The sequence below is a fragment of the Triturus cristatus genome, chromosome 6 (genome assembly GCF_964204655.1).
Source record: "Triturus cristatus chromosome 6, aTriCri1.1, whole genome shotgun sequence".
NCBI lineage: Eukaryota > Metazoa > Chordata > Amphibia > Caudata > Salamandridae > Triturus > Triturus cristatus.
Genome location: NC_140589.1, coordinates 814,927,767 through 814,949,249, shown reverse-complemented (window position 1 = coordinate 814,949,249; position 21,483 = coordinate 814,927,767). Strand labels below are relative to the sequence as shown.

General features: G+C 42.2%; 1 protein-coding gene across 5 annotated transcripts in view; it reads right to left on the bottom strand.

The window, feature by feature from the left end:
- Positions 1–21,483, bottom strand: part of CEP170 (centrosomal protein 170) — a 428,342-nt gene that overhangs the window by 32,772 nt on the left and 374,087 nt on the right. For all 5 annotated transcript variants that reach the window (XM_085611407.1, XM_085611409.1, XM_085611411.1 and 2 more), the window contains one exon: positions 3,992–4,085. In XM_085611407.1, the coding sequence (XP_085467533.1) occupies positions 3,992–4,085 (94 nt within the window). The remainder of the gene's footprint in view (positions 1–3,991; positions 4,086–21,483) is intronic.

Sequence of the window (21,483 nt, the reverse complement as noted above, 5' to 3'; positions counted from 1 at the left end):
CCCAGAGAATCCATAGACGTGTAATGTACTGAGCTCATGATCACTAAGGTAGGAAGGAACGGCCACACATATATGGCGTCAACAAAACTGATCCACTGGGAGGTGCTACTCTGCTAGAACTGATCCTCCTACCCAGTTTTATAAACTTGCTTGTAAATAGCAGTTTTCTAGCACATTCCATTTGGTAGTCAAGAAAACTGATTTATTTTTTCTTGCTATTACTATGATGTGATACACCTCAATAATTACTGCCTGCCTCTGGACATGTAATTACAAGCATTATCAGCCAACACATATTTCGTTTTAGATTTGCTTCCCTCTGCTTTTTCGAGGTGTTTCTTGGTTTTCACAGTTAGCTTCAAAACGATCTTTCATTTAAGACGTAATCTCACATACACTGTTCAAGTCACTTTCGGTCTGCGGTCCCTTTTACTGTCACAATTAGAATTCCTGTCTGATCTTTGCAAAAACTGCAATTAATGGACCAATGCAACTAAAGGAAATTAAATTTAAAAATGTATGAACAGGCAAACAATATAGTTCCTCAACTCTCAAAAAAATAATTTGGGAGATGCATTTTCCAACCTATTCTCCATCTGGAGAGACCAAACTCTTCTCTGCACATAACAAATGTTAGATAATCAAATACAGTTATTACTAGCATGCTTTCTTTGCCACAACGAGGAACAGAATGAGGATATAACCCAATAGTAACTGTGATAAATCATCACTCAGAGACAAACAATGGCTAAGTGAAATCAAAGCCAAACCAAGACAATCATTTTGGTGCAGAAAGTATAGTCAATGATGGCTTGCTATATGAACCTGCTGCCCAGCACCATCCCAGCAAAGTACTTAGGTCGAGGTAAGTGGAAATGGCATATGTGGCCACTAAAGCTTAAAATAATACCATGACTAATTCTTAGCACGGAAGGGCATCGTACTTTAAGCGTTAATGTAAAACCTTGGGAAAATTAGGGCCCATTCACAAAGGTAAACTTACACGAGTAAATCTACATATGTAAGTTTACTCTTACACTTTTTGAGTAACTCACTACCTTTGGCTGCTCCCCATTTATAAGCATAAAGTTACTCAAAAATGTAGACTTACATGCCTCTACCTCCTCAAACAGGGGGTGGGGGTGGGCAAATTTAAGCGTGCAAGTTACTACAGCTAAAAAAGGAAAAAAAAAGGACCAGCGGTAAGACTAGCACCACAGATGGTAACCACTAATTCTGCTATACCCTCTCATCGAAAATTAGAAAATAATAGAGGCAGGGATTAAAACAGAATGCCTGAGGAAATAATGTTAAATTAAAATAAGTTAATTTGACTTTTTAAACATATATATACAAGTTAAATTGAATGTTAAAAAATATGTATTTTTTATTATCAACTAATTAAAAGAAATGTTACTTTTTTAATTTAACAACTAATTTTTAGTAAAACAATTAAAAAAAACTCAAATATATTTTATACATAACAGTCGAAATTTGAAATACATAATAAATAAACATTTCAATTTAGGTGGAACTTTTTAAATAAAACTTAGAAAAGTATTTGTATTTAATTTAATATATTTATATTAATTTAATAATTATGTAAAAGAAAGAGGTTAAGAGTTTAAAGTTTCTGCTAATAACTTTGCACATGTAGGTGGAGGTCTCTGTCACTGGGGGGGGGGGGGGGGGGGGGGGGAGAGCTCTCCATATGGTGAAGTATAGGGAAAAGTGTTAAAGTTTATTGAATGGAAAAAAAAATAGAAAAGATATTTAATTGAAACTTCATGTTAAAGCATGTTATAGATTTATTTAAATTTTAGAACAATATAAAAGATTACAGCATTAGTAACAATTTAAATGTAAATATAATTATTTAGAATATATCAAATTAAATTCAAAGTATTTCTCTGAAGTTTTTTTTTTGTAAACAAATTTTATTCGTCAAAGACACATTCAGCGCAGCTCTGTGACCCAGAGACTTCAACAGCATCAAGAGACAACATAACAGCTTTGACATTTTTCTCATGAGATTTCTTATGAAGATTACAAAAGAGAAATGCAGAACCAAGGCAGTTCCCCCACTTAAATGAACAAAAAACCACCCCCCACCCCACCCCCCATCCATCTAGTCAAGGCAGCAGATCTATTCACGACTACTATTCTGTTCTCTCTATGAACCATGGCCCTAAGACCCCGCTGCACCCGATAACACCAGTGTGACATGCCCCTTTGAAACCGGGAGGAGATGGTCCACCACCCACACAATTATTCCTCTGAAATGGGCTCTAATTCCAGTCCCCTGTAGTCCGCCCAGCGCTTCCAGCTGAAGTTTAAATTATAAAACAATTCCACCAATAAAAATATATTTTTATTATGTATTAAAAATTATTTTAAAATGATGCATCAAATGAAAAGTTTTTTAATTATAATGTAATAAAATTCATAGTAAATTATATTTTACATTTAAAAAGGTCATTAAATTATGTTCGATTTAAATAGTGTATTAATTTCTTTTAAACATTATTTTAACCATATTCATATTTTCAACAAGTTTAAATAATTTAACATTATTTCCTATGTAGTTTTTTTTTTCAGTTCATACCTTCCTTATTTATGATAGGTTGTTGCAGTACCAGTGGTAAAAATAAAGTCTGTGAATAAGAATGGGCTTACTGGTTTGTGGGTGTGAGGAAGGGAGTTTGGTGGGGGAGAACACACATGAGAGCCTGCAGCACAAGTGAGATAGCAACATGCAGCATGTGGGTGCAGTTATTTTGAAGGAGGGACACACATAAGGGAAGGAGCTGGAAACCACATGAAGTCTCATTGACGTACTAAAGCAGAAAGAAAAAAAAGTAACTCCCTAAAAGTGAAAGGTGGAGAAGTCACAGATGGTAAAGAGCTTGTGCTCCAGGAGAAGGGCAAACTCGGCATGGACAAACTGGGACAAGGAAAGCCATTGAATAAGAAGCAAGCACACGAGTGACAATGCTGACAAACAATAGTAAGCAAAGGGCATGTTATAAACCCTTGTAAATACTTGGTAAAGCCACAATAGGTCTTTTGCAACCAGACAGCTAGCAATGTCTGGTAGGATTGACTTAAAAAGATATGCTCCTTCACCAACTTCTTCCCCTTTTGTAATGGCTTTGGTAAGACTAGGTAGCCACATGGGCATGTCAGCAGCAGTGGGTACCAGATTCTCTTTAAGATAAACAAAAGCTTCCCTGGTGCCAGATCACCAGAGGTAATGTATGTTGAAGTTGTGTAACAATGGTCATTTACGTGTCGTGGCAAAGATCCTTGTACCAAAGCTTCAATTTTCCCTAATCAGCCATAGTTAGAAGGAGAAAAGAACTGTTAAAAAACAAGCCACTGCAAGAAACAAAAAACACCTACGTACACTCAGATCATCAAAAACGAGCCTTGATTTAATAAAAAGAACCAAAAACAAATAGCCTTGAAAAACAACACTGCAGCAGACAAATGACAGTAATGTGACCATGGTTAAAAGCAGACTGGATGTATTTTGGGAGTGTGCATCACCTATGCAGGAGCGCAGGAATGCGAGAGTGAAGTCAAGCTAAACTCGATGCCCTGAAAATTTTTTAAGTATAAAATCTGCATAAGAAAAGTCTTTGACTGCAGTAAATTTCAAACAAGCAGTATAAGAAATTGCTAACTATGTATGGATGCAGACAATGCAATTTTGTTTTTATCCACCATATCAGTTACAACACATGTTCGAATGCAATCAAATTCAGCCTCTGCGCCAAAACAATAAGCAAAGCAATAAAGTGAGATTTTGCAGCATTTCTAGTAAAGTGGCATCTAGTAGTCACTCATCGGTCAATGCTGTTAATTTTAGTGCATGTGAATTATGAAACATTTTTTAACATTAAAGAATTTTAAGGACAGAAGCAGTTCTTGCCAGCATTTTGTAAATTTTTAGGAAATAAAATGTTTGGCTTGAAATATGTCCTCATACCATGCTTGATGTTTTTAGAACAGGAATTTCGCTTTCTGCTCGCAGTTTGTTTTCAATTTCATCCCAATTTCGGTCTTGGTCCTTAAATAGTATTCTACCAAAGTAACAAATACATATTTCGTTATAATACAATATTTTACGCTTGCATACTTTTAATATCCAATGCACTTGCACAATAAATACAAAACACAGTAAAAATCCTAGGAGATAATCAGAAATGTAACTTTTGCATACTAAACATCAGTCAGCCACAGAAGCAAGACATGTTACATATCTCTTTCATAGCTAAACTATGGTTTGTGCTTCCACCACGAGTGCAGGCCTGCCAAAAGGTCTGTAATACCTAAATGAAAATGTACTATGGGGCTGATTACGATGGCGGTAAACCCGCCACCGGCAGGCAGCCGGTGGCGGATTCACCGCCATCACAAGGCCAATTCCCGCCTGCCAGATTAGGATGGCAGGCAGTGTGCCTGGTGGGCAGAAAGTACGTCCGCCACGGGTCTGTCCACGCGGCATCCACAGAATGGTGGCAGTGCCTAGTAGGCACCATCCGCCAGATCAGGATGCTGGATCCCCGCCAGCCTTTCCATTGCGGTTCAACCGCCAGAGAAAGGCTGGTGGGGATGTACTTTGGGAGTCCGTTGCAGGCCTCCCATGTGCAGGGGCAGTTGGTGTGTGCACTTGGGGGGCACCTATGGTAACCCCCTACATTTCCCTGCACAATGTGGCAGGCACCGCATGGTGCCTGCCACGTAGTGCAGGGAAATGTAAACAGTGCTTTTTTAACATTGCGATGGGTGCTGCAGCCAGCAGCACCTGCCGCAATTTTAAACATGCAGTTTGCGGCCGCCGTGGTGGAGATCGCATCCTAATTTCATTTGCGGAACTGCCGCCTCATAAGCTGGCGGTTCCCCATCCCCGGGATGATGGCGGACAGACTGAAGTCCGTCCGCCATCGTACTGACCCCCCTATGTGTTTTACCAGTGTTACTACCGTGACATCCCTATGCTCAAAGGCATTTTGGGCCAGATCTACAAAACTTTTTAGTGGCGACAATCCCTGTGATTTTCATAATTAGCAGCTTTGCAACCTTTAAAAAGATTTTTCCTATGATCGCAACAGTAAAAGGGTGTGCAAATGGTTTAAGATTCACTACTAGGAAGGGGCTTGTTGTGGGCATTCCTTCCAAACAGCAATTTGTTAACTTGTGAATCACTGGTTTGCAATAGAAATTCTGGTCGCAAACTATTAAAAAGTTACCAGATACTTGAAAGGAAGTGTTAATTCATTTGCAAAAGTCCCCTTTGTGGATGTTTAAAAACAGGACTGGTGGGGAGTATACATCTGGCCCTCTGAGTTCCAATTAAAAGAGAACAACATATTGCCAATTTATCTGGAGGTTTTTAGACAAAAGACAAGCGACAAAAAAGCTTCAGCAGTGGAAAATCAAGTGACACCTCGATGTAGCACCAATCTTGGCGAAGAAAAAACAGGTAGAGGATTTATACGCTCCTTCACCCATCAGCACTTGCGAGAACTAAATGTGTATTTCATTACATTAATTGAGTGGCATAGTGCTATCCAATCTAGGACAGAGTGCTGACATAATACTATCTTCACAAGTTCTAACAAACAACCTTGAAAATAATAATTCTGGTGTTCCACTGTGAAAGAAGTGCAGCTTTCCCTAGTACACTCAAACATTTGAACATAGATGGTTTACCGATTTCAAGGTATATTTGACATTATAACAATGAGAGGTGTGGCGCAGCGGCCAAAATGGTTGACTCCGGCACGCGGGGTTCACTGTTCGATCCCCAGTGGCAGCTCAGCTCAGCATCATGCGACTCTGGGTAAAAGCTCACTTAATCTCCCTGACGGCCCCAGTGGTAAAACAAAGAAGTGCTGGGGTTCTCATCAGGAGGCAGCTTGCACCAGCCCATTTCTCCTGTTAGCACCAACTAAAACAGAAACAACTCTTAACAATGAAAGTGGGGAGAGGAGGTGGCGTAATGGCCAGAGCTGCCAACTTCGGAGCTGGGAAACCAGATTCAAGTCTCGGCGTCGGCTCAGCATCCTGAGGTTCTGGGCAAATCACTTAATTTCCCCATAAATGAATGTGGGCTTAACTGGTGCTCATGAAAAGCGCTGGTGTTGATGATCAAGTGCCTGTGCTGAGCACCGGAAACCACTGGCTCATATTAAGCACTGGACGGACCCTAGCGCCTTGAAACCTTAAGGGGCGATAGGTTCACGCTTTATAAATCGAAATTATTACAGTGAATGAGAGATAACGCCCATGGATACGCCTTGCACTAGCATACTGCACTGCTGCAGATGATAGAAAGGGGATCGGATAGCTCCCCTACCCTCCTTTTCCCCTAGCCTCATCCACAGGAGGTTTAACCTTGAAGTGTATCTGTAGTTCATGCCTCATTTTATCCCTGTTAATGCTACCAGGAATGGGGCTCCAATGCATCTAACCCTGTGGAGCCCTTGTCTCCTCACAGCTTGGGGCGACACAGAGAGCCTGTAGGGAGCTGAAGACTATGACCACACAACCATCTTCACCATCCAGCACCTTCAACCATCCATAGCAGGCATCTGCACAAAAGGAGGGAGAGAGGTTTTGGGCCCAGGAATGTTAAAAAGGTAAAATGTTCATGAACTTCCTCCTTAGAAAGCATGACGTTGCACCAATCTGTCTAGTTCAGCTACATTTTTCAAGACACAATCATCGATGTAATGATGGAGGTAGTTTGTCCCAATGTTTGTCAACTGCCCTAAACTAAGCAGGTTTGAGTTGAGGTTCTGAGAAGAATGATCAATTACATGGCTGAATGTACCAGGTATTTAGTGTAAATACTGGAATCCCTCCGAAGGCTGCTAGATTCTGTTTTTTTTTAATAGCCACTGCTAAAGCTTGAATATAGATTGCGAATAGATGGGGAACAAATAACCCCCCACCCCCACCCCCCCCCCATTTCAACTTTATCAAGATGAGATGTTGCTGGTGCACGCACTGAATACAGTACATGCTCCAGACAACATATTTCTATGAAGTAAATAACATACATACATAAAAATATTTGAAATCCTTTTCAGCATCATGATGATGTACGTTAGAGCAGAGTTTTTGCAATCACAATCTATAATACATTTAGCACTTATGACTTGTAAATACAAAAAATGATAAACATGCATTAGTCAAAATAAGAGGTTTTGGCTTCTAACTTCAATTGTTTCATCTGTCACTGGTTAGTTTAAGCACTCAATTCATAATACGTGGACTTTTGTCACTTCTCCCTGCTCTAATGCATCAACAATGTAACACATAGAAGAATGAGGGGGGCTGTACTGCACTGGTGCATGCCATCTCTCTGGATGGGCATTCTTTGTCTTCGGCCTTCTCTTAGGAGTCTGTTCCCTCTGGGAAGGGCCCTGCACCCTCTTGTGTGCTACATTTTAAATAGGGACTGTCCCTCCTCCTTCTATAATTTGCCTCCTTTCAGGACATCTTTTACCTTTGGAAGGGACTGGGATGCAATCCACGCTCTCTCATGCTTTTGAGTTCTCTTGAGTCCTGTACCTGTGTTATGAGGCTTCACACTGTGTTTCTTTTGCTGGTTTGGTGACCGGGAACCCTGGCAGAGGATGCTGTGTTTGGAAAAAGTCCATTGTTGCCCTGGGAAGGACATCAGGGAGGGATCCTTAGTGCATTACATGCATGCAATCATTTGAGAACGTCCAAATCAGATACCTTGCTATGTTTCCTTACAAATGAGGGAGAGACAGAGAGCCGGTAGGGATGTAAGAGGAGAAAGAAATGTGGCTCTTGGAGGATACACTGCTGTGATGGGTATTTCTGTTTCAAGACAGGAAGATTAAAAAAAATACAAAAAATAAAACCAGGACTCTCCCCCCAAATATAAAGCCTGCATATTGAACATCTCAGATGGGCATCATGTGGCACAAGTGACGTTCAGATCATGCTGAACATGGGAGGGCGAGGCCCTGCATTTCAAAGCCTGGGAGCAATGCAACACCCAAAGCCGAGCTGTGCATCAGGGCCCACAGCAACTGTAGGTCAGGGGCCTTCGAGCACTTCAGAACTTTGAGACCAGCAACATCTCAGCTCTGGGGGAACTGCAGTGATTCAAAGTCTTAGCACTGCACCTACAGAACCATACAGTAAGCAGCCCAGCGCAGCAGTGTACGGTAAGCTTTTACAATGGCGGGACTCTTGTTGGGGAACACAAGTAATTGCTTTATTGTGATGGAGGAGTTAGGGTGAGGAAGAGAAGAAGTGGTAAATGATCCTGAAAACATACAGCTGAATTGTTTGTAAAACAGGTTGCAAAAATGTGACCACAGACGCTGTACTTTATGAGGGGAGTTCCAAACTCCTTGCTGTCAAATTGTGTGATCCTTATATTCGGCAATGCCCTTTGTGGGGGATACCCAATATAACTCCGCCCTGAAAGTGAGTGAGCCGACCTGCATATATGTGCCACCCCTGCCACTGACAGCGTCAGTTTCATGCTGGACTCTTTCCGTGTCCTCGGATGCAGAGCACAACAGAATTGGAACTACTGGTGAGCAGCTCTCAACTTGGAAGCATTTTAGATGTTAAAAATCGGCCACTCAGAAGAAGGAAATGGGAGGGCAGTGAGGAATCTGCAGTTAGAGTACTCACCAGAAAGAGTGTTACAGAAGGTAAGTAACTTGTTCTTCTGATGGATCTTTCTTACTGTAGATTCCTCACGTTTAGAAAAGATACCAAAGCACTTCCTCCCAAGGTGAAGGGTCTGTGGAATGGACTCAGACTACAAAATCCTGCAGGACCAAATATGCAAAATGTCACTCCCATTGAACTTGCCTGTCAAGGCCGTACTGCTTGATAAGTGTGTGCACTGACGCCCATGTCATGGCCTGACATGTCTGTAAAAGGCACTGTGAGTGCCAACGCAATAGTAGCAGCCTGGCCCTAGTGGACCAAGCCCTCAGACCTCCTGGAGGCTTCTTGGCCAGCACATGGCAAGTCTCAATTCAGAGGACATCCACTGAAGTCCTTTTCTGCACTGCCTTGCCTTTCTTTGCTCCCAAAAAATCCCACAAAGAGCAAACCATCCACCGCCATCCACCAGATCGTCTTTGGTGAGATTGATGTAGAAGCAAAGGGTGCTTTTGAGGTTCAACTGACTTTTGAGGGGTGATTTGGGGAAAAGAAAGTTGGGAAGATGATGGATTGGCGTACGTGAAATGGCGTCATATTTTTTGGCAAAAAGGGCGTCAACACCGGGTTATCTGGAAAAAAAGTAGTGGAGGAGGGCTCCATCAAGAACCGGTGCTCACTCACACAACAAACTGAAGTGACTGGAACGAGAAGTGCAATTTTGTGGGTCAGAAGGCACAGCGAACAGCTGTGCATGGGCTCAAATGAAGTGCAAGTGAGGAAGGTGAGGACCAAATTAAGATCCCACTATGGCATCAGAAACTGTTCGATAGGGAATGTGTGTTAAACCTTTAATAAAATGCATCACAACAGGTGATTTAAGAGAAGACGGTTGGTCCCGTAAACGCGAAATGGTTGAAAAGGCCAACAAACAACCCTCATAGCACACACTGCAAGGTCTTGCTGGGCTAGAGACAAAACAAACAGTACCACATTCAACAGCAGTGTGTTCGCTGAATCAACTAAGGTGAATGAAGCCTGAGACTTTGGAATTTTATGGCCTGGGGGAATTAGACTTTTTATTAGAGACCCACGTTCTGTGTTGTCATGTTTCATCAATCATTTTATAATTTTCAGAGGGGGAAGTGGTCACAACCCGTCTTAAAGTTTGATATATAAACAGCAACATTCCTGCATAGCAGCACCACCCCTTTAAAAATCAGGAGCAGTCATGGTTGAAGTAAGTTAGACACCTTTCATAATCACTTGGAGACATTGCAATTGTTCTACGGCCATTTCTAGAAAATTGTATTGTACAGAAGTGAGCAATTTATTGCAATATAAGGCCATAAGTGCTTTTGGAATAAAATGTCACTCATAGTATCACACAAAGTACATACATTTCACAAATAAGCAGGCATAATCATGGCAGCAAATTGGTCATGCAGTTGAAGGTCAATATTCATGGATGTCCCATAGCTAATGTCTGAAACCACTTGGGAGTCCTGGGTCAAGCAAGGGTTACAGGGCCACTACAAATGTGTTATTGGGTTCAAGAAGGCCTGCACACAAATCTCTATTTTACACCACACGTTCATACTTAACATCTTTTTCTAATGAGAAGTTTTTTACCTGCCTTGCACTTAGACGATAATATACTTAGAAATGATATTGCATACAGCACATTTCTTAGTCGGCGTTTTATCATGTTGCCCGTACACTGTCCAAGGATAGGAAAATTTTAAGCGATGCCCTTGCATTTAGTTGTCCAGTTGGAGAAGGCTCTGAGTCTCAAGACAAACTAACATCAGTGATGCATTTTTAACACAGTGCAATTTGAGGTCAGATACAACCCTGATGACTCTAGTCTTCATCCTGCAAAGGATGGTAGCCTGCTCTAAACCAGGTTGGCTTCCCGATACATCATACACAGCTATGGGGGGTTGGGTTGTCCCAAGAGATCTGGCATAGGGTACTCCCAATATACACTTGTTAGTGTCGGTGGTATTAGAGAGGAGTATATGGTTAAATATAATTATATAATCACACAACAATAATGTAATGATTGAACGGTTAATCTTTTTTTACCATTCTTGTAATGCTAGTTACAATGCTTTGCTTCATTCTCCTAATAATTGCAGCTCATGCTTTCTACACAAGATTACAATTGTTTCAATAAATGTTTGAAAAGCCAGTTTGTATCATCCTTGTCTCCTGGGTATGCCTGTGTAACAACGAAAGAGCTGAGATTTCCACGATTTTCTTGGGGAATTATAGTGGTCATGTTCTGAGGTTGCAGACACCATCAGGCACCCTGGAAGGGTAGGGGTTCAGATGGTGCTAACTAGGAATTGGGCCACCATAATGTGATGGGAGAGGTGTGGCCCAGGGGGTCAGAGGGGCTACCTTAATGGGTGATATGTTCGCACTTTACAAATATGGATTATTATTATATTTGGTGACTCAGTCCCCTTATTCAGACGGTTATGTTGTTCAGATACAGTTCCTACGAATTAAGAAGGACTGTGTATGACAAAGGCTGCTGATGCCATTTACCACTGATGTCTTGCAACCAGATCCTCTATGGCAGTGAAAACTTTCAAAAACCTATTGTAGACTTATATAAAGAGGGTTGGTCAGGTTGCCGCAGGAAAGCGGACCAAGCAGAAAAATAACCCGTAAGAGTACCTAGAGAAGAGCCCTGCTGGGCAAGGGTAAGAACAAAGAGAAGAAAATCAGAAAGAGAGGCAAACAGAAGCTCAATAGACATTTCTGTATAATATTTTTAAAAAAATTGCCAGCAGCAGGTATATACTGTTTTGGTGCAGGAGCGCCAAGATAACTTTTCAAACTTCGGGCAGTAGGTCAAAACCCATCAACTGTCATCGCTCAATCTCCACGCAAAGCGGCGGAGAGTTAACAGGTTCGGGTGGAAGACACTTCCTTGCTGCTGCAACAGACGATCTTCCCAAAGAGGCAGCCTGATCGGAGGATCGATGCTCATTTTCAGAAGCTAAGGATGCCAAATTCTCAGTGCCAAGTCTGGAGCCACAAGAATGGCTTGGACCCAGTGGTTCCTGATCTTCGTGAAAACACTAGACAGAAGTGGCATTAGAGGAAAGGCGTACAGGAGGTCTGAGCTCCACTCGTGATGAAAAGCGTCGCCGAGCGATAGCTGCCTTGAAAACTCCAACAGGCAGAACTGTGGATATTGTGCATTTTCTTCGGAGAAGAACAGATCTAACCAAGGTTCTCCTCACTGCTGAAAGAGGCCTTGCGCCACCTCTGAGTAGAGACGCCACTTGTGATCCGCTAGGCATTGATGGCTGATTTTGTCTGCCCTGGCGTTCAGAGAACCTGCCAGGTGTTGCACAACTAGGGTTATGCCCTGCTGTTCCAGCCATGTCCTGAGACGCAGGGTCTCTTGAGAAAGGATCAACCACCCCACTCCACCCCGCCCTGCTTGTTGCAGAAACACAAAGCAGTAGTGTTGTCTGTGAACACTTGCACCAACTTACTTTTGACCGAGGGAAGGAAGGCTTTAAACGCTAGTCGGATCGCTCAGAGCTCCAACAGGTCGAAGTGGAGCCCGGATTCGGCTGGAGACCAGTCCTCTGATCTCCACCTCTCCCAGATGGCCAACCCATTTCCCTGAGTGACACATCTGTCACTACTGTGAGATTTGGTTGGGGAAGGGAGAGGGGTCTACCTCTAACCCAATAGCAGTTTGTTAGCCACCACTGCATTACCTTTGCAGTTCCCTCTGAGATCTGGACCATGTCAGAGACATTCCTGTGATGCTGTGCAAACTGGAACTTCAGGACCCACTGCAGAGCGCGTATATGCCATCTGGCATGATTAACAAACAGGATGCAGGAGGCCATGAGGTCCAGCAGCCTCATTCATTCTCACCAAAAACCAGGATAGAGGCTGAAACAACAGTATCATAACCAGAATATCTTGGACTTGCTGCCTGGGAGGATAAGCCTGAAACTGCACGGTGTCCAGAACAGCCCTGATGAAAGGGAGCATCTGAGAAGGAGTCAGGTGTAACTTCGCAGTAGTCTGGAGGTGAGAAACAACAGTCTGGTGCGAGGTAGGGGAAGACCAAAACACCCAACCTGCACAGATGAGCTGCTACCACTGCCATTCCCTTGGTGAACACCCAAGGGTTGCTGGTAAGGCCAAAGGGAAGCACGGTGAAAAGAACGGTGAAAGCGCTCGTGGCCTACCCTGAACCACAGGTAACCCAAAGGGCAGGCAGGATAGGGATGTTGGAATACTCATTCTGCAAGTCCAATGCTACCAGGCAGTCTCCTTGGTCTAGGGCAGACCAGACCTAAGCCAAAGTGAGCATCTTGAAGGTCTCCATTTTGAGGAAGAGATTAACGTTTCAGAGGTCTAGAACAGGACGAAGACCTTTGTTCTTTTTGGTTATAACAACCACTGCCTACTTCTGATATTGGAGCCCTTTCTAATGCCCCCTTGGCCAGGAGAGCTGTAACTTCCTTTCGGAGCATGATAAGATAATCCTCCACCAGCCGTTCATGAGATGGTGGTAAACTGGAAAGGAAAAATTGGAAAGGGAGTAAGAAAACCCCTCTGAATGATCTGCAAGACCCATTTGTCCGATGTTCTGGACTGCTAGTGGAGGAGGTGATGTTGGATTTTCCCTCCAACTGGGCACCAATGTTCTTGCAGAACCAAAGTAGGAAAGCTTTGAGGTTGCAGCTGCAGAGAAGTTAGTGGCGGATGACTTCTGGCTACCATTCTCATGTGATCGGAATGCACTGCGTGCACGTTCTCATACAACTTAGGAAGCCTGCGCAGGACAGTGGCTAAGGTATGGCTGAGGCGGCTGAAAGCCCCTTCCATAGCAACGAAAGGTGCGAAAGGCAGACTGGGTGCGGGATGTCACTGAGAGGCCCAAAGAGTTGGCTGTAGCCCGGTAGCCTTTAAAGCGCTCCAGTGCTGAGTCGGTCTTCTCTCCGAAGAGACGAGTCCCACAGAAGTCCATGTCCATGAGGTTGGCCTGGACATCCCCCAAAATGCCAGATGTTCTCAGCCAGGCATGGTGCCGCAAGGCCACAATCGATGACAGTCTCTGCCCAGTGAGTCGAGTCAGTTGTACCCAGACCACACCTAATGGTGGACTCTGCTGCATCTCTACTGTCTTTCACTGCTTGGGAGAGGATGGCCCAGGCCTCCTCCGAGACCTTCAGCAGAACTTGTGCAACCTTTTCACTTAGGGTATGGGAGTAACAGCCCAAGAGGTGTTCACCGACCGCAATGTCAGGCTGGCGGAAGAAAACATCTTTCCAAGTGTGTCCAGCCTCTTGGATTCCCTGTCCGGGGAAGCTGCAGGGAACACACCATGGGAAATCGAAGGCTTGAACTACCAAGCTCTCAGGGGTGAGGTGTTAGCTGAGGAATCTAGGATCACTCAGGGCAGGGCGTTGGTGGTGGGTACTTGTCCTGTTCACAGGAGCCCCTGTGCTAGGCTTGGACCGAGTTCCTAAAAGGACATCAGTCAGTGCTTCGTTAATAGACATTAGGGGTTTGGATGAGGAAACCCCAGGCTGAAGCAGTTCGGTCAAGAGGTTAGTCTTGACCGCCACAGAGGGAAGTTTGAGGTCGAGGACCTCCACTGCACTCTTCACCACCATTGCATAAGACGCTTCCTCCTCCATAGCCACGGTAAGTGGAGATGCATACCAGTATATGGAGAGGTGTCCAGTCCACTGGCCTCTGCTAGTTCCTCATACCAGTCCAAATTCTTACCTGAGGTGTATAACTAAAGTTCTAAAGGGTCCAGTGACCACAACCACTCTTCCCCCATTGCTATATAGTCCTAAAAACGCTCAGGCAATGACCTAGAGCAACTGGGCATCGTCTGCACTGGAATCAACATCGATCAATGCCATTGCAAATTGTCGGGAATACGAATGGGGCTGGCGCCAAGAGCACTGATGTTGGGACCAGTGCAGATCCGGGATCGGATCCATAAAAACCCATTGGAGTGAGGGCAGAGTAGTAGGTGCAGAACCTAGTTGGGCCTCTCCTGACCCCTCAGGCTCAAATGTGCATCAGATGGGTTGGCCCGCTCAAATACTCAGCATATGGTCTCTTAAAAACTCCTATTTGAGCGGGGTTTGCTCCGACTCCCGAAAACAAGGGGGAGGCGTGGAGTGTGACATGGCAACAGCTCTGCAGAACCTTGCCTAGAATGTCGATGTTTCCCAATTGTCTCGTCAATCCTCGACAGAAGAGGTGAAGTCACCTCCGGGTATTCGCTCGCATAATAAATATATTAACATAACATAACAAGTAGAAGTTCATCTATACTTCTTTTTGTGCTTCTGCCGCAACTGTCCCAGGACCTAGAGGGTGGCGAAGAAGACTTGGGGCTCCTGGAGCAGTCCTGTGACCTTATTTTCCCAGATTGGGAGAGATACCTTCTAGGAGTCACGTAAAATGGCGTTGACTGCTGGGCCGTAAGCAGCTTTAGAGACCGCTCCCTCAAAGCCTTCAGCCTCATGGCCCGGCAGTCCAAGCACAACTTTGAGTCGTGCTCAAGATACCATAAGCACACAAGGTGCGGGTCGGTTGGACCCTACCCTTCTAGAGGATATTCCCTTGACACACAAGAAAAATTCTTTGACAGAACTTCGAAAAAAGCCTGTCAAAAAGAGAGGGAGGGCTAGCCCTTCTCCAGATCAGTGCTTAACTGGCACAGTTAGAAAAGAACTGACGCCCATGCGCCTGGGTAGCCCCTATATAGGTGACTGCGATGTCGCATCCGGCGCCAACGATGCCTCATGGAACCAAACAGAGCCACCTGACAGAGTGCAGGGGTACTGGTCATGCAAAAGTTTCCGGATCCAGTATTACGCCTTGGTAAGTCATAGGTAAGGAATCTGCAGCTAGAAGTCTCTATCAGATAAAGGTTTTTACCCCTGTATCTTTGAAGACTGGCCAGGTAGGTTAGATGGGTAATACACCAGTCCAGCTTCGATGTAGGTAGGTTTGGTGGGTGCTTGGTCAGAACAGTGATGCCCTTTAAAGTCGTTTTCTTTGAGTACATATTAGAGGGCTTTAAGAGGTCGACAGACTGGCTGATTGAGCTTACGCTTTTCAACCCTGTAGGGCAAATGTCCTCTGTAGATATGAGCAAGCTTTTAAGGAGCATAACCTGGGTCTACGGTTCTAGATAAAATAACACATTTCCTAATAAGGAAACTTTACATTTCATTAAGGACAAGGAGACACATGGTTTAGAAAATATGAAAATATTTACAATGTATGGAAAGAACTAAGCTCTGTGTTCTACAAACTGAAGTGATGATGACAATGATGATGATGCTGACTAGATGACGGTGATAACGATAACTTTATGACCTTAAGGTTTTAGATTATGTATTAATGGTAGAAATTGTTTTCCAGAAGACAAACAGAAAAAGGAGAAAATAGTTTATATAGATTGAAATGGTTGTGTTGAATATGTTGAAGCCTCATTGCAAAGGAAGAGAACAAAATGGTCGACACAGGGCCATGTGAGGACATAACTGAGTCAATTGGCTAGAAAACTAACATGTTGCAGTTTTATTTCCAGACTTTCTGGATATTGTTGTTACTGCTGATGTTTGGTTGCCGAGAAAGCTCAGAAAAGAAAGATGAGCATAATTCTCACCTTCATGCCTTTAACAGAATTTAAAATGTCTTTCAAGATTGCTAGAAAAAGTTTTATTCTTTAGCATGGTAATCTTCCACAAGTTCAACCATGCCTTCTAATGCAGCTCAATGTGAGCTTTTTTTGTCTTTGAATTTTTACAAAATGTAATCTAAGATGGCGACAAGAAGAGTGGGAATACCACTCCCACTATTTGAAGCCAGAACGGCTTTTGAAAAGAGAGGATTTAATAGCAAAGGTGCTACTAAATATACTACAATGTAAAACGTTGCTGTATATTCATTGATATTGGGCAGCTATTCATCCATGCAAGCATATCTATATTAGTCTGAAGGACAAGAGCATCATCTTTATTCCTCACCTGAGCTTTAAAGCATGCATGTGAGGCATACAAGAGTATAAGAATATAAACAGAAGCATGATGCTATAAAACTCGTCTTTATTTTTTAACATTGATATGATATACTTAATCCTGTCAAAAGAAGGTATGGTTTATGAATGAAGAGTAACAGATGGGAGTAGGGTAGCTATGTTTTGTCCAATATTCCAAATGCACACTAGCAAAAAAATCATTACCACTGTGGAAACCTCCGTAGGTGTTGTCCAATAACATCCATGTTGCTTTTATTTCTTTCCTGCAGACGCAACTGCAAACAATGCATTTACTTCTTCACATTTTTTTTAAAGAATTCCAATAGAAAATCATGCAAGATTAATCCATCAAATATTGACTCACTTTTAAATTACAAATGGTAATCAAACTATGATAGATTTACATTATATGAAGGCCAAGTTATAAAAATGATTGCCTTCCTTTGCAAAACCCATCAAAACACTGGCAAGGAGCCCGCCATCCATTACTTCACTACACAAGAAAAAGATTTACAATTTAAATGCGACAGCTAAATTTGATGAAGGTTCATCCAGTGGTTAAATACATTATAAATTGTGTAGTCAAAGATTCTGCAGCAAAAGATCGAATAAAAACTTCGGCACACGGTTACAGGTCTGTGACTCTTCTTAGATCAATTCTAAGCAGAATATAATACTTCATCGTTAGTGTGAAATGAACACGAAGCATTCTTCAATTTAGCCTGCTGCAAATTATATTTTCAAAACAAAAATGGGATAGAAATAAGGAATATGTACATTAATTCAGAACAAAACAGGTTGCCTTTATTTAAACATTAAACAAAGTACATGTTTTCATCAAGTTCATCGCAGCAAAATTTACTCCTGCCCTGTAGCCAACTGTCATGTTTAAGTATGGTGGAAGAGGAGTATAAATGTGAACCTACGATTTGCAAAGATTTCAATGATTACCTCCGGAAATTTTAGTCAATCTCCTAAAAAACAGAAACCAATGCAAAAGGGAATAGGAAAACACAATCTGTAGATTTTTCAGACTTTAAAAAAGTGTTTTTGAATGAACCCCTTGATAACCGGCGCGTCATTCAAACAAACATTTCGGTAGACTATGCTCAAGGGACTGGATACTTCATTATATTTTTTTGACAAGCGGCAAATTGTTATCCTTTATGCTCTTGGCAATGTGGTTACAGAAAACGCGCTGATCTCTCAAAATTGAGTTAAAAGCTTAATAAAACAGTACTTCACTCTAGTTTCACCAGAAGTGCAACAGCAGGGTCGTCTCAAGACATAATGCTCAATGTCACAAACTAAAATTGGAAGATTCGATTTGTAACCTGAGAAATCTCATGTTACTAGAAACCGTTGACGCGGATTGCTACACAAGGTAGAAAGGGTAGGTATGTAAGTAGCAGTAAAAAGTCTTCTCTGGTTAGGTGTGTAGAATCACAACCTGTAACACTGGATTTGCAGCTTATAGTGCTCTAGATCATATGCTGTGGAAGATCATATGCTGCACACACTCCTGCCATCTAGTGTTACGCTCTGAACATTACAAGCTTTTTATTTTGAGGAAAGTGTTTCGGTTTCAAGGTGACTCACTGTACATCCCTCGAACCCACAATGCACAAGGAGACATAACACATCTAAGATTGCCTTTTTCCCCCTAGGTGTAAGTGTATATGTGGTGAAGCAAAATTAAATCTATGTACTAGAACTATGAATTACAAATAGTATCATGAATGTACATTTAGAATATATCCAGAAGTGTTAGATTATATTCGCACCAGGAAGGTGAGTAGAGTGCATGTGAGCCTACAGTACTACAAGTGACAAACAGAGTTTAACAGGTAATGTTTTCTGTTTGCAGCATGGGTATCTCACTATCTCTGCATAGACTAAAAAGGAGTAACTAAAAAGGTGTAACCAAAGCTCTAAGTTTGTGGCTTACAAGCAGACATGGAAAAACTGTGGAAGAGAGATTTTAGTACAGCTTTGTCCAACTAAACCTTCTTGCCCGGTGTAAATACCCAAATATAAGTGTATAGTAAATGTGTGAATACCCGACAATGTGGAAGCTTTACAAATACCGGCCAATTAAACATTTCCTAGGAATACCATTGTGGGCTGAATGTGCACAGAACAGATTTTCAGAATTGTGTGTTTTCGGTTGGTTTTCTGGGGTGACAGATGTCTCTGGGCCCCAATACTGCAGCTACCCACATCTCCATAATCGGTCAATTTGTAAGGCAACATTTTGATGTCTCCATGTTGTGCTTTGAGGCCTTTCCTATTGCAGGCACTAGGTCTAGCCACAAAGGTGAGGTACTGTTTTTATCTAGAGAAGTGGGGGAACAAAGAATTGTATAATATTTGCAATTATCAGTTGAATTATACTCCAAATTCAGAGTAATACCAATACTCACTATTCATAAACTCAGAATCTTGGGTACATTTAAAAAATGCCTGAGTTTCCTTTATGACCATTTTTCATTCTTTAGATTTTACCTTATAAATTGATGCATGGTCGATACACAATGAAAAAGCTGTATACGCGTCAGCTCAGCTCTTGGCTCAGGGTATCACATTCTTTTGAGCAACTAACAAACAGGCGACCAGAAGGGTCTGATAGAAGTAACGGTATATTACTTTTGTAAATTGGCCTTTGGGCAAAGAAGCACAGATGAAAAAGTTTCCACCTATTTCTATTTTTTGATTTCAATGATTAGTTCCTTCAGGAAATCCTTGAGTGTTTCACATAATAAACCCCCTTCCTGAATACCGAATTTTGCCTACTTTTCAGAAATGTGTAGCTTTCCGTATTTACCCTTGGGTTTCACACCTGTTTCCACCGCAAACTGTTAAAAAAAAGTTTTTTTAACAACTTTATCTGTACGCTGGAAATATGTGATCTTAGCACAGCAAACCTTTTGTTGCTTACATACTTGGCAAAAGAAAACATACTAATTGTTGCTTAGCTATTTTCGAGGTTCTCTCCAGGAGAATTCAAAAACCCTAAGAATCCCCAACATGTGGAGGAAATAAGGATACAAATTTGGCCTGAATACCTTTTACAGAAAAAATGTATGAAGGGTCAAGTGTGAAATGTCCCCAACACATTTAAAAAACAAGCAGTGAAGGGGTTAAAAATGCATGACTGTATTGCATTTTGAAAGTAAACATTCTTCGGGTTAGTTCTCCCATCTTTTTTGTCTCTGTTTAGTTCCAGTTACAATTACAATGTTTAAGTGACAGAGAAGGTGCTTTTGAAAACCAAAACAGTGTAGCAGGCTTTAACAAATATTACCTGTTGTGAGAATTATTCTTGATCAGATCTTATAGTAAACAAATGTGGGCCTCGGGTGTTAACTGTACACCATTCTGTGGCTATCACACTGAACCAGATCAAACCATTTTGCAAATCTCCCAAGAATTGCCTCAGCCCCTCAAATTAGTGTTAGTAAAACTTTGCCTTTGATCCGCCCCCCGCCCCCCTCCCCCCCCCCCCACCCCACAGCAAGGGTTCTAATGAGGGGACTACTCAATGTATTTGCCAGTGTTAAAAGTCAGGGCATTTGCCTCTGATCTTTAAGAGAGATAATGTTGAAATCTAGCTCAATAATCAAACAGAATGTCCAAGTGCTTATAAGTAGGTACAGGTTTGATTTTCTTCCTATAATATTTATGGACTACAACCCATAATTTAAAAAATCCTTTGTACCGTAACCACCACCTTAGTTTTGTGTAAGTTTATTTCCATATAGTTATTTGAACAACCGAGTTCTAGAACATAGATGAGTCTCTGAAAGATAACCAAAGTTTTTCTCAGTAAGACTATATCATCAGCATATTGAAGAGATTCAGTTAGTTTGCCTCCGATTTTAAGGGCATGAGAAATTACATTATTGATACCGTTATTTAAGTCTTCTTTATACAAGTTAAATTCAAGTACAATTTAGATACAAGTATATCGAATTGAAATGCCAAATTTCTCGAGCAAACTTTGACAATTGGGCAGAGCATGTACCTCCAGTTTCAGAAGATATTAATACATTGTAATTGGGCTGTCTGTGTAAATTAGGACAATTTACTGTTGACTTAGTGTTAGAAAAGGCTGGAAGCTAGTTCCTCTGTCATGAGCTCCGACTCTACATGAGGTCTCCAAATTGTGAGTGGTAAAGGGCTCCAACAGTAGATGTACCAGTAATCTGTGACCATTATCTGGCTAGACATTCTTATAAATGCCTCCTATACAACCTTATATTAGATGCTAGTGCAATTTGAGATGTTAACTTACAGCAATTTCATTATCATGCTCATTGTCAGACGACATGACGTTAAATGTATAGTAGTGTTTAAAATGCCATCGCTCTCTCTTTGCCGGTGTAAGCTTTACCTATTTTTTTTTTTGTTGAAAAACCTTTATTATTCGCAGTTACATCATCTCACAATGTACAGTCACCATCCAGAGTGACGAATCAGTTAAACAAAGTGCACATTTCCAGATGGTAGGACACAGCCATTCAGCCGGCAACCCAGAGGTCCGGCGGCGTCGTGCAGGTTAACATGTGGACAGGAATGAGGTGCGTACATTGTTAAAAGGGTAGGTCCATGGCGCTTTTTCAGTGTTTTGTTGTGGTGTTCCTGATGTATGTTTATCAGCGACAGAGGATGGCGCTGTGGCCCAGCCCACTCCGCAGCTATCTCGGTTGCCACCCAGGCCCTGATCTGGAGTTGTGCAGGACATCGCGGGT